Source organism: Lissotriton helveticus, chromosome 6 (assembly GCF_964261635.1).
Source record: "Lissotriton helveticus chromosome 6, aLisHel1.1, whole genome shotgun sequence".
NCBI classification, from domain to species: domain Eukaryota; kingdom Metazoa; phylum Chordata; class Amphibia; order Caudata; family Salamandridae; genus Lissotriton; species Lissotriton helveticus.
In genome coordinates this window covers 1,389,309,517-1,389,323,790 of record NC_136067.1, presented here as the reverse complement: position 1 = coordinate 1,389,323,790, position 14,274 = coordinate 1,389,309,517, and the positions used below count along the sequence as shown (strand labels likewise).

At 42.0% G+C, this 14,274-nt stretch overlaps 1 protein-coding gene across 2 annotated transcripts in view; it reads left to right on the top strand.

Annotated features, from left to right (window-relative positions):
- The window catches only part of LOC144761751 (uncharacterized), a 1,311,126-nt gene that overhangs the window by 9,493 nt on the left and 1,287,359 nt on the right, over positions 1 to 14,274 (top strand). For both annotated transcript variants that reach the window (XM_078647002.1, XM_078647003.1), the window contains exons 4-7: positions 6,387 to 6,455; positions 8,339 to 8,428; positions 8,913 to 8,984; positions 12,264 to 12,350. In XM_078647002.1, the coding sequence (XP_078503128.1) occupies positions 6,387 to 6,455; positions 8,339 to 8,428; positions 8,913 to 8,984; positions 12,264 to 12,350 (318 nt within the window). The remainder of the gene's footprint in view (positions 1 to 6,386; positions 6,456 to 8,338; positions 8,429 to 8,912; positions 8,985 to 12,263; positions 12,351 to 14,274) is intronic.

Here is a 14,274-nt window from a genome sequence, read left to right as displayed (position 1 = left end):
TGGCTCCCAGTGGCAAGCAGAATCAAATTTAATGCTCTGACCCTGGCTTTTAGAGCACTACGGGGTACCTGCCCCAAATATCTAAAACGGAGACTCCCCCGCTACCACCAAGCGAGGCTCCTGCGCTCGAACTCCCTGCTCCAGTTACACGCTCCACGAGTCAGAAAGGCTCGACTTGGAGGCAGGTCCTTTTCTGCTGGCACGGTGAAATTGTGGAACGCTCTACCGCCCTCCATCCAGTCTGCAACGTCAGAATCTGGATTTAAGAAGCAATTAAAAACTTGGCTCTTTATGCAGAAAATCTAAACCTCCTTTTTTGCTACTTGTTCTGCTAAGCTGATCACATAGCGCCGGGACACCTCCAGGTGAGGTCGCTGTTCGCGCTCTAAAAGTATCAGTATTATTATTATTATTATTATTAATAGGTCACATTATAACAATGCACTGGGAAGCACTTATTTATCTGACGGTTGTTAAACATGCACCATTAGTGAAATAAGAAACTTGACAGTTGTCATATAAACCTGAACGTGGTCCACAGTATTCTAGAAGAGGAACATTGCAGCGTATAAAATCACGCACAATAGGTTTTTCTACAGAACACACATATTTGAGAGTACTTTCTTACCCGATAATCAAGGAAAATGAGTTTTGATGAAATAAAATATTTACCTAAAATCAGTCGATTTACGAGGGGAAGCCTTGATCTATCCACGTGTTCGCGTTTCACTTTCTACCAAATACCCTACATATTGTCATCTATGTGTCTTCCTTTAAGCTAAGGCTTTGTTTTTTCTGTGTGCATTTTTCTGCAGTTTCTAATTAGTGAGAACTCGACCCACAGGTATTGGAGGCTTTTCAATAGTAACATTTGTATAGCACAGGGCCGCCATTTATATGGGGATGGGGATTGTGGGAGATGCAATTGGTTTGCCCAGAATCACAGGATGTTGAGCAGCCGCCGAGACTCAAACACAAGTCTGCAGCTCTGGCCGTAATACAACGCACAGGCAAAAGGCACAAGGTACTTGAAAGCTTGACTCGTCATGGGCTCGAGGTTCCAACAGGACCTCGAGCTGAGTGAGCCAGAGCCACGCTTTATACTTGAGCCTGGCTCGAGCTTTCAGTGGCTCGCTCACCTCTAAAGACATTACGATAATTTAAATGAAATGTTTTTAAAAGACGCTTCAGTGCAGGAAAAAGAAAAACAGCAGGAAGAGAAAATCTAGTAAAATAAAATATAGGAGTCGGGGCAGTAATGCAATTAAATTAAAAAACAGGGCAAATTTTTTTTACTGGAGGAGCTACGCTAGCAACCAAGATGGCCGCTTAGGCTCCCGGCTCCGCCGACCTCCGTCCCCCACCAGATGATCCTGCTACTAATCCTGAATTTACACCCTGCCTCCGGGCGTGTGAACTTTGGAGCGATCCCGGAAATTTTACCGGCTCGGTGGACGGAGTTATGTCAAGTTTCAGTTTGGGGCCTACACCAGCTTGTGAGCCGGGGACTCGAGTACTGGCCCAGCCGGGTTCCAGTTGAACAACATCGGCCGTGGGTGATCGGCAGGGTCCGGTCTTTGGATGTGGAGAACTTTCTAAGCCCGATTTTGACGGTGGTTGTTGTTCTGGCCTAAAATCGACGGAGGGTTGACGAGGCACGATTGCGACTGTGGGCGGAGGTCCCTGACCCGAAGACCCGGTTTGCCGCTGCCGGTGTTCGGTGGGTCGGGGTCTTAACTTGCGGTAACGGAGAGTGGATTGTGGCCTTGGTACGCCTGAGTCTCCCTCCGTGACAGTCCGTCCCAATTTTGCCGGTTCCCCCGGGGATGACCGGGCCTCTGGGGGACGCGATCATGGTCGACTCTGAACGAAATGTGGTGGGACGGACTGAGTGTGAACCGTCGATGCAGACTGTCCTGGCAGCTATCGGGGCACTACATTCCCATGTAGAATCCCTTGTCCACAAAATGATAGTGGTCACATACGGACATGGGTATGAGGGACCGGACCCTGCTCCATTGCCAGATCCTGATCGGCCCATACTACCCACGGTGGTCCTCGCAACGGAAGTGGGCCCTGTGCCACGAGGGGTGTCGGAGCTTCATGTCAGTGTGATGGCCGGCGACCGTGAACTCGGTGCTCTCTACGGATTGCCAAGCCCTCCATCATTGCTTACTGTGTGTGGATTAACTGGTGCCTCTTTTCCGGATACTCTTTGTGGGACCTGTCTATGGGACGAAACAGCGTTTTTCTCTCTCCGACACCTCTTCTATGATCGCAGAGACAACGACGTCCGGAGCTCATGGCGGTGAGGGAAGTTGTCGATGTTGATGGAGTTCCCAGTGACTTTAAAACTTTGCCTCGCCTCGGAAGGAGCTTTACCAAACTGCTTATGCATTTTGACTATCCCGCGGAGGCGACAGTCCGTCTGGAAGGGGTTTGCACGGCGGATCGGAAGGGTCAAGGATGAGACTGATTATTGGGGCTTGGCACCGTGGGCTTGCTGAAGTGGGACTCGCTACCATTGTATTTACGGGAGGTTGGGTGGTGTTTACTGTTTCCCGTGTTTCATACTATATCGCTTCTTAACAGAGTTGTGGGTTTTATCCTGGGGGATTCTTGGTTCTGGCGGGGGGAGGGGGACCCGGGGGCCCGTACTGAGGTGTCCTCCCCCACTTTTTCTACTTTTAGTACCTAGTTAGATGGGGCAACAGGCACACTGCTTGGTGGGGACAGGCGCAAGCCATATGCAGGGGTGCAGGGTGGGGGGAGGGGTGTTCGTCTTGTTAGTGTTTTTATTTTTTATGTTTGAAATCCTTTCAAATCCTGATATCATCGGATGCCTTCCCGAGGGATTAGCCTTATTGGTGGGTGGACGGGTCCTAGGGGTGGTTGTGTTATACGAGTTCTTCCACAATGTCATGCCTGTAATTGCTGCAAATGGGTAGCGATCGTTGTTTTGCTCACTTTTTTATCGTGTTGCGCTCGACTACCACTCGATCTTTCCCTATTTTTAAAATCCTGTTCCTAATGGGTGGTGGAATTGTGCATAAGGTCGACAAGGTTGGACTGATATTTACTGTGTTCTATATGATCGCACGCCCTTTATCCTGAGATTTAGCTTTCACCGTACGGATTCTCCGTCTGCTGCTTACCAAATGTTTGTGTAACTGTTGCTTATTCCGTGATGCAAGGCATCTGCCATTGCTTTTTCTTGTTTTTTCAATAATAAAAAGAAATATAAAAAAAAAAAAACAGGTCAAATCTAACCCCTTTGCAGCGGGGGTAATGCCCCCGCTGTGCTGGGGGGCGGAGGAGTGCGCACAGCGCCCCCGTGCTCATGACGAACTCAGCTCGTCATGAGGCATGGTGCTCGTGTGCTCATGACAAGCTGAGCTCGTCATGACCACACCCATTTCCGTGGAACGTTCAGCACAGCAGGGGGAATTATCCCCGCATATGAGCGTTCCACGGCTCATGACGAGCTCAGCTCATCATGAGCACCTGAGCACCGTGCCTCATGACGAGCTGAGCTCGTCATGAGCACTTAAGGTGTTAAGTCACGGGGCTTGTGGTGTCACATGAGAGGAAATGCTGTATCTCTTTTGCAAGTACACGGATAAAGGCACAACATGCCTACTGGTTATAAGGCACACGCATATTCTGTAGAAATCAATTTGAGTTACACTTTTATGTTGTAACACACTAAAGATGAATTAAAGGATCAAACCGTATACCATTCAGACGTTTTTTCCTTTTGTTGTAATGGCGCCCCATTGTAACAAAAGTAAGTAAACAGGGAAGAAAAATAAAGCATGTAATCAGTTGTCCCATTTCTAATTTTCTATCCATAGGTAGAGAGGCTGTTTTTAGCGGTTATAGCCGCCCACTAGAGAGCTGAGGGCCAGTGTTCGAGCCTCGGCATCGGCTCAACATTTGTTAATTATTTGCAAATTACTATTTTGCAATTACAAATAAATAGACAGGGATCCCACCACACCGGGAGAAAAGAAAGACAAAACAAGCATCACGGGGCACCCCACTATCCTGCAGTGAGCTGGATGTTGAGGGAGTTTTGTCGCACTGCTGCTGCCATAGTGAGGCGGAGCCCTGTGCCATGCCATGCTGGTGGCGGCGGCCGCAACTGAGAGCCTGTGCTTGAGTGTCCGGCGAAAGGAAGTATTTGCGGGAGGGCAAATACTGGGACAGGCGGATTCTGCCGAGGCACGTACCAAATTCTCACCCCTAAGCAGGGCACAAGTCCTAAAATCAGACGGGATATATACTGACTGAAATGGGCCTCCTGCGAAAGGGATTAGCATCACCGAAGGACGCACAGCCCCAGCACGGGCTTGATGTCATCGCAACCACGCACTACAGAGTAAGACTTTTGGCGCGCATGCGCATGATGTAAAGCATTGCGCGCATGCAAGAGTCTGGACAGGTCAGGCAAAAGAAAGTGCGAATGCAGGCAGCCAATCATATGAAAAAAAGCATTTACAAATGCAATAGGACTCGTATTTACGCGAGTCCTATTGCATTGTAAACAAAATTGCAGGTGTCGAAGAAGGCAGGAACTGGAGTGGGTGGGGGGGTGGTGGTGGCCATGGAAGTCACGGACTGCGGGAGGGAACAGGGGGAGGCAGGGGAACAAAAGAGTTTCTGAAGTAAAGGGGCTGATAGCCATGGAAGGATAAACATGAAGTCATGGCAGTAAGGAGGCAGGACTAATAAGCCAGCAACCAATCAGAATGCAGCATTTCAGATTTGAGCCAATCAAAAGCATGGGCAGAAAGTGGGTGGAGCTTCCCCCACAATACTGTATACAGCATCTCTCGACGAGACAGCGCATGCGCTGCCTAGCCGAGACCTAAAAAGAATAAAGATGCATGAGTGTAGTACCAATAACTAGCACACACTGGATAGCCAGGCTGATGTTCAGGAAAACGTGCCTCACTTTGCACATGTCAAGATAATCCTCACCTTTCTCTACAAAATTATGTAACTTTAATTAATCTTACAAGTTTACATTATTTGTTTTGAATTAGTATATTTTACTAAGATCCACCTCTTTCCACTGGCTGTGAACCTGACGGTTGTTAAACATGCACCATTAGTGAAATAAGAAACTTGACAGTTGTCATATAAACCTGAACGTGGTCCACAGTATTCTAGAAGAGGAACATTGCAGCGTATAAAATCATGCACAATAGGTTTTTCTACAGAACACACATATTTGAGAGTACTTTCTTACCCGATAATCAAGGAAAATGAGTTTTGATGAAATAAAATATTTACCTAAAATCAGTCGATTTACGAGCGGAAGCCTTGATCTATCCACGTGTTCGCGTTTCACTTTCTACCAAATACCCTGCAAATTGACATCTATTTGTCTTCCTTTAAGCTAAGGCTTTGTTTTTTCTGTGTGCATTTTTCTGCAGTTTCTAATTAGTGAGAACTCGACTCACAGGTATTGGAGGCTTTTCAATAGTAACATTTGTATAGCGCCATTTATATGGGGATGGGGATTGTGGGGGATGGCATTTTTGCCCAGAATCACAAGATGTTGAGCAGATGCCGAGACTCAATCACAAGTCTGCAGGTCTGGCCGTAATGCAACGCTCAGGCAAAAGGCACAAGGTACTTGAAAGCTTGACTCGTCATGGGCTCGAGGTTCCAACAGGACCTCGAGCTGAGTGAGCCAGAGCCACGCTTTATACTCGAGCCTGGCTCGACCTTTCAGTGGCTCGCTCATCTCTAAAGACATTACGATAATTTAAATGAAATGTTTTAAAAAGACGCTTCAGTGCAGGAAAAAGAAAAACAGCAGGAAGAGAGAATCTAGTAAAATAAAATATAGGAGTCGGGGCTGTAATGCAATTAAATTAAAAAACAGGTTACATTTTATTTACTGGAGGAGCTACGCTAGCAACCAAGATGGCCGCTTAGGCTCCCTGTCCACTCCCTTACATTCTAACAAGGTGAACATGCATCCTTGCTGTTATTTCTCTTTAAACATATTTGCGTGTTTTATTTGTCTGCCAGAAAAATACTTCATGTAGTCTATTTATACTCATGGAATGTCTATAGGCAAACTAGCCAAATACACTGCTCTGACACTGGAGATCTTTAAAGCCTTTAAACACTTAAGGGTACCATGGCTAAAGATATGACTTTACAGCTACATAATATTGTCATTTCCTACTTCACATGATTTACTTGCTGGCGACAAGCTCTGTGTGATCATGGTCCTACTTAAACTTGGGTGCCACTGAAAAGTTTGATGAGAGTCTTTCATTGTGGTCATAGAGGGGGAGTTTCGTGTGGAAAGTGAAAGTGGGCCGTAAAGTACGTTTTGTCTAATGCAATTTTTACCTTTACAACAGCCACAGTGGTTCCCGGCAGACACAATAAGGAGAGAGAGACGAAGCCTCCTACCTTATTCTGGCGAAAGGGTGAGACAAGGCACCAAAGGCCTCCATGTGTTTGGGCATTTCCTTCACCATGTGTTTGAGTATTTCCTTTGCCTCAGAACATTTTATCTTTTGGTTTCTATGAATGCGTAGTCGACAAAACCATTCATTTCTTGACACCTGTCTCTCTCTATAACTAACTACACAATCTACTCTATCATACATTGTCTTATCTTACTGCCTCATCCTTCAATGGATTTTACCCAAGAGTGATTACATCATTATGTTCTTTGAGTTTTTACAATAATGTTTCCGAAGGTTTGTTGACTTCAAATGAATGCTGTTTCATTAAGGTTAATAAAGGCTACTAATTGATTCATTCTTTAAATAGATGATTATTTACAATGTATATTGCTCAATACAGAGTAGTTTATGCAATACTACCATATACTCATAGTCAAAATGTATGAGGAAGATATTATGTGAATCACTGCTGTTTCTTTCTTTTTTGATTCCAACATTACCAGCTGAACTAGCCATTCACACTCTCAATTTAAAAGACACCATAATGTTCTGGATAAATTATAAATTCCAAGCAAACCTTTGAAACTGTTTATCTCATCACCACCAGAAAGAAAGCTTTCTCTTAATGAAGTAGACCAGACTGATGGCTTGTACAAACTTCAACTGTGCAAAAGTAAATAGGACTTTCCCTGGCTTGGTAAATGCATATTTAATGGTAGCACCCATCATAATGTCATTCACAAGTATAAATATGGTGTTCTTTACATATATTGTAAAAAGAAGTCTATGAAAATTATGATGCCTTTTATAATACTAGATGTGGAATGCAACGTTTTCTGAAATATCTGGAGTAAATTTGATGCCCTCTGCCAGAGCCTCCAAACTCTACTATCACTCTTACCAAGATCTACTGACTTCATTTTAATCTTTGTACTCCTTAATGATAACACCAGGACATGGTATTTATAGACCAGAAATGTGTCAGGGACTAGATTGGTAGGAAGGTCGAGGATCAAGACTGCATTGAAGTACCAGAGAAGAAGCTCATTCCAGTTTTGAAGCTTTGCACCCAAAGCTGCCATAATAAATGGGACTACTTTTCCAGAGTAACATTTAATGCATGATAAATATTCCTTGGTACATAAGAAGCCTCCTCCATCTCTGCTGACTTAGGCCCAGTCACTTGAGGAGCTTGTGGAATCCTGCAAGCTTCATAAGATGTCACTGGACAACCAAGGTCTTACAGGAATGCTAGAGAAATCTCAGGAAAAAACACAAATGCGCACACCACGCAATGTGTATCTAGTCTGTAGTCTATTGAAAACTCTTAGATTATCATATTCAGAAGACTTTAGTGACTGTTGCAACTTCACACATTCTGAATATACATTCAGGTGGAAGAGAACACCTGCCATGGGATTCAGTGAGCTTTTTATCACACTACCTCTGACATTCCCCAGACGCGATGTCGACTCATCAAAATCTGCAAAACTAAAAACGTTTATGTGGACTTCTTTATTTCCCAGGGAAGTTTTCCAAAGATGTATTCTGAACAGAGGGATACACAATCCAAAAGAAAGGGCAATACTGAGTGAATATTTGGCTAGCCACTGTACCCGCATGTACCCAGGCATATATAAATATATTTCAAAATGTATCTATTTATAAATGTATATATCTATATATACACATATATATGTGAATGTGTGTGTGTATACATTTATGATATACACATAATACATATATATTCAAGCATGTTTTTGTTATAAAATGGTAGGGCAATATTAATAATTTGATATCCTCAAATACAAAGTTGTGGGCAGAGCAGGAACGTGGACCTCAGTAGTGGCGGCTGGAGTTGGCCTTAATCTTTGTTGAAGTCATTTTTGGATTCTTTACAGCTTCCTGTATGCCTTTCTCGACACCGCATGAGACAGCGGAGTTTTTCATTGATTCTGAGCATCCCACATCATATTGCTGGAAGAGTATGCGTAAGTGAAAAAGTATTTTAATGGAGGAATTGGAGAAAGGTATTTGGGTCTTTCAGTTGCCCTCCATGCATGTTCTCTAACATTGGATCCACTATAAATGTTATTCCCCACACCCTGCTCCCAATCCTTATGTCTGGATTAGACGTCCTTCCTCTTTTAGTTTCCCCATTTAATTTCTGGCACTTCCTACCTTACCTACACAGCTTACAAATAAAGTGTAAATAAGTTCAATAGGTATAGATCGTCATACACATTGGATATTTTTTGGCTCGCTATTTTTAACCACATCCATATTTCTACATTTACATGCACATGCTTGTCAAACAATTTAAGAGATTGCATCAGGTAGATAAACTCACCTTCTTAAGCGTGGGCGCTGCTAAACACTTTGATGAGGGTTTTTCATTAAGGGAATGGTGTTGTGTGGATAATGGAAGTGGGCCTTGGAGAACGTTTTACCTCATGCCATTTTTTACCACTTCAGCAGCTACGCTGGCCCACCCGAGAGGCAATAATAAGGCAGGACAACAGCTTTCTACTTTATTCTGGCGAAACGGTAAGTGACACAGGATTTGAAAGGCCACCATTTTTTTTAGTACTTTCTTTGTCTCAGTACATTTTATCTACTTGGCTTCTACCAATTAGTGGATGGCCTGCTTTTTAATTTATATATAAATGATGTGGGTTCCTTTCTTACACAACACTGCTACGATTATCCAGTAGTTAAAGGTAACCCCATTCCCATTCTCCTCTACGCTAATGATGCGGCCATCTTATCACAGACAAGGAGGGGACTACAAAAGGCAGTAGAGACTTTCTCATATTACATGAGGGAAAGGGGGCTACACGTAAATGTTTCTAAGACATTTACCATGTCATGTGGACCGAACAAACGTAGAGCACCTTGTCGGATCACCCTTGAAGACAGGCGTGTGGAGTTAGCGGATATATTCTGCTACCTGGGAGTGCACTTCGATAGACAGGGCACATGGAAGCCCGCTGTAAATGCGAGTGCTCTAGCATTTAATAGAGCAACTGGAGCACTCTCAAACTTTGCCAAAAAGCTAGTGTCTAGGCCAGCAAGGGAGCTTGTGCAAATATTTAAAGCGAAATGCGTCTCAATTGGAACCTATGGGGCGGGCTTATGGGGATCACAGTCTGTGAAAACTATTCAACGTATTGAAAACAAGTTCCTCCGATACCTATTGGCAGTGCCGATGAGCACATCTACATATGTGCTCCTTGCCGAACTTGCCCTACATCACATTTCAGACATCATAAAAATGGCGCCGATCCTACTCTGGCATAATGTCTGGACCAACCCGGCCACAGAATTAAATAGAAATATTATAGAGGATTGTTTGGTCTGTGATGGAGCAAAAAACATTACATGGTTTTCTTATATAAAAAATCTTGCATTTGAAATAGGTCATCCTGAATACTTCTCAAATCCAACTACCATGGAGTTCATCTCAAGATCTGTTCTAAAAAAACCTCTATTAGAATATCTTGAAATGAAAAGATGGAAGGAAGAAAGGACCAAGATAACCGTCAGCAACCATGATGACGTTACACTGCACAGGGACATCCAGTTATACCTCGTAGTAGACCAACCTTTTTTTTATCGCAGGCTCCTAACATGTTTCCATTTAGAAACTTTCTATAGATTAGTAACCCTGCCTCGATGTAATGATTGGACGAGAGAAAATAGAATTTGTCCCTGTGATGAGGTCTGACTCCAATCAAATATTCATTGTATCCTTCATTGCACCCTCTATAGCCATACGAGGCGGCAAATCTTGAGACCTCTCTTGTTATCTTGGGGTGTAAGAAACTCTAGAGAAGCATATAATAAGTTAAGGACTCTGGAGGATTATTATACTATCAACACTGTAACTCTGTACCTGAGAGCAATACTAAGACTGAGAAGGTCTATTATAATTGACTAGCTCTAGTTTGTATTAATGTATCAATTTTTAACTTTTTAACTAGTTTGAATGTACTCTTTGAACTCTTAAATGTTCCCAAGAATTTTTATTGTACTGTACAATTAGCTTTTTTTAATTAAGAGTGTAATTGCTAGGAATTTTAAACTGTGATTTTATTGTATTTGCTTTTATGAATTGTTTATACACTTCGAATAAAGCTCTTTGAACTTGAACTTGAACTTGGATGGTCTACAAAGCCAATTTCATCCCTTGCACTCTGCCCCCGTCTAAAGAAAAACTGTACAACCTCTTCTTTACAGTATCCTAATCTTATTGAACTCTGGGTTGTGAGATGACTGTTTTTGCAGGTTTATCAATGGCAAATGAACACTATTTTTGCAAGGATTAATAAAGGCCACCAATCAATTCTTTACATACATGACTATTTACAATGCACAATTTGCAAGGCAGTTTATCTCTCATTCTTTCTTTCACTCCTCCAACCTATTCCACACTCCCTTCACATCCCTTTTCTGCACCTACGCAGAGTAAATATATTTATCAAATCACAACCACTATTCAAGGTGAGTTTGCAACTATTCTTCCATTAATACAGAGATTATATTTATTTTTACTTGCTAGATCTGCAGACCGTGTATATCCACATCACCATTTACAAGTGTCTAAGACATCATCTGACAGTTGCACTGTTCACAATCCATTACAAAATAAAAGTACCCCCTTTTTGTTTTTTTGTAAATAGGGACAGCACTATTGAAATAACAGGGACACCATGTTATCCAGTCCAATGGAAAGTGTCAATCCAATTTCACACACAAACTCATTGTTTGATGTTTGCAGAGCTCTTTCCCTCCCTCCCTTCTTGGTATATGACATCAGCAGAACCCCTCTATAGCCTAGTGGGCCATATTACATGTTACCTTTTATGTATTTTCTTATTTTACATATTTACTTTAAGGTAATAAACTTGAAAAGATTTATTTCAAACAGACAAATGTTATTAGCAATAGTAAGTAAAATATTGGAGTATACCGTTTAGTTGCCTGCAGTGAAATAAAAAGTAAAGCTTGATTATGATGAATATGGAATTTTAGAAAAAACGCACTGTCTGTTAGTAAACACATTCTTCTTATATGAGTAAGGGATTGTCCAAGCTGTTCACTCAAAGGTTCAGCTGACATTTATTGGATTTAGAATATTTACCTTTTTCAACTCTCCTCTGAACTTTTTGTGCTCTGTACAGAACTTTACACAGTTTGGAATGGTGGAAATTATCTTGCCAAATTCGTTGCAGGGTCCAAGGTCTTGCTGGAATCTGAAAAATTCTTTTCAAGGGAACATTTGGCTAAACCATAACTACATAATGGTGACTGCATTGTGTGGTATACATGTGTGTGCGTGTATATGTATATATATATTTGCAAAGCACCTCGAAAACAAGGGAGATATATACGTATATATGTGTATATATATATATATATATAGAGAGAGAGAGAGAGAGAGAGAGAGATGGAGAGAGAGAGAGAGAGAAAGAGAGAGAGAGAGAGAGAGAGAGAGAGAGAGAGAGAGAGAGAGAGAGAGAGAGAGAGAAAGAGAAAGAGAGATTGAGATAAATTTAGATATATCTCGGACGAGAGATAGGCTGAAGTCTTCTCCTGACATTTGTGGGTATCAAACTACAAGAAATTATAAAAGCTGCCTTTCCTAGACAAATCACATTACAGGTTAAAACAATTCCATTTTCTAACATCCTGTGATTATCTTTCTACCTATCCAAGAGTTGGGTCTGTAGGCTGATCTGAGAAAAGAAGGGTTGTAATAATGTTTAGTGCAGTCAGCTTCTGAAGTCTTTTTTGCCTAATGGCTTTTTTTAAAATCTTTCGCAGCTACCAATTTGGCCTGCCACAGGTGCAATGGCACAAGGGAGCACCCAAATGGTTACGCTCATACATCATGCTGCTGGGAGAGAAATGGTAGGTGAGAGGGGATGCTAGTAACTGAGTTGGAACCATGCCTTGAATGTTTCCCATGTCCTCCCATGCTAGCGATGAAGAAATGGTCTCTAGTGTAGTTATTCAGCATGACACCTAACATTCACCTCTTCCTGGTATTTCTAATAATGTCTTGACCAAAAGTCACTCATTGCTATTCATGCTCACTCATCTTGGGACACATTTTTCAAACAACATTTTTCCAGTGACCTTGCAGTACTTTCTACCTGAAACATAATATATGGCTTGATTGCTTGAAACAACGTAGTTATTTTCATATCACCTGCAGCAGTGCCCCAAACGATAAAAAAATTGGGTTAGATAAGATAAGCTTCTAAGATTTCTGTTTTGCCTTGAACTTTATGTTGGCTGTTTTTAAACATTCCTGTCCCTAGAGATACCACATATAAGGGGACAAATGGAATGCCATATTTGTCCTGGTAATATCCATACCCTCTAGGTTACTCTGACCAAATGGCAATTCCTGGAAAGACCTAGTCCTGCCTTTAGCATCTACATAATAGACATCATAACAAACATAAAATAGAAATACTTAAGAACATACTAAAGAACATTTTAGCCAATCCCTCTCAGACACATTCTAGTTTAATTTTCTATGGCTGACCCATCAGACCATGGCACCTCTCAATATGTCAAGAATACCCAGCATTCTCTAAGGACTATCGTTATGCCAGAGATTTGCACCATCAAGGATGCCCAAAACATTCCAAGATGTATTGTCCCAGGGCCGTTATGTTACTAGGGGGTAGACCACAAGTTGCCAAGAAATATTACCATTATGGGAGGGCCAGTATTTTACCATGGGTGGGCAATGTGAATCCTCTAATGGATGTAACAGGTTGCCAGGAATCATCAACACCAGTGTCTCCAACACATTGATTTTTTCCCCAAGCTATAAATGCTAGCTGTAGAAACACTTTTTTAACCATTTCCTGTACAGGGAGCATGTTTCTTTCATCTATCTAAAAAGAAGCCCCCAAAAAGGCACATGTAAATAAGCAGGATTCATTTGCAAAAAATAAAAAATACATTCATACACAAGCATGCACACTCACACACATGCACACATTAAAGTAGAATTAAATCCACAAAGAAAACAAGTAGAAAACATATAACTCCTGTTTTTTTAAAACTAAAAATCCATACTTATTTTCCAGTTGTGGGCATCTTTCTCCACCAAGGTAGCATCACCCTACAGACATAGAAAGTACAATGGTCCTTTGAAGGTTTTTGAACTGTTCAGCACCACATTTGATTTGCTCAAATCTATTCTGTAGATTAGGGTCTTGTAAAAGGCTGGCAAGAATCGGTTGACGAAACTATAACGAAATAAGCAAGAGCCTTCATTCCCTCCAGCATTCCTTGCATCTCTCTGAATGATACGTGGCATGTACCAAAATTCTTGAATCTACCTCTGTTGATTGCTGGATCTCATGGGTCAAAAGAAAGATTCTACCAGGAGTAATACCGGATCACTTTCTCCATAGACGTATTGGTCTATTTGAACTGCCTTCAATGGCTTCTCCATCTAATGCATACTGAATGCTCTATTAAGAATCCTTAAAGATGACAGTAATTGTACTAGGAGTTCTGATACATGCCAGTGTGTACGGGAAAGAAGGAACCTCTGAATGTTGAAGAACTGAAGCTATGGTTGCAAAGTGATAACCTTGTGCCCTCAGCATGTTTTGCAACCTGTAGCTTCAGTAAAATTTCCCTTGAAGGTACTGCTATGAATTGCAAAGGTCAACATAGGTGTGTTATAACTAGATGGTGTGGGATTCTCTTCTAATGTTAAGATCCATTCAACCTGAGTGAATCTTTAAAGATTACTGATGCCAGTAGCATTCCAGGTAATTGCTATTTCATCTGCTATTCCACAAGA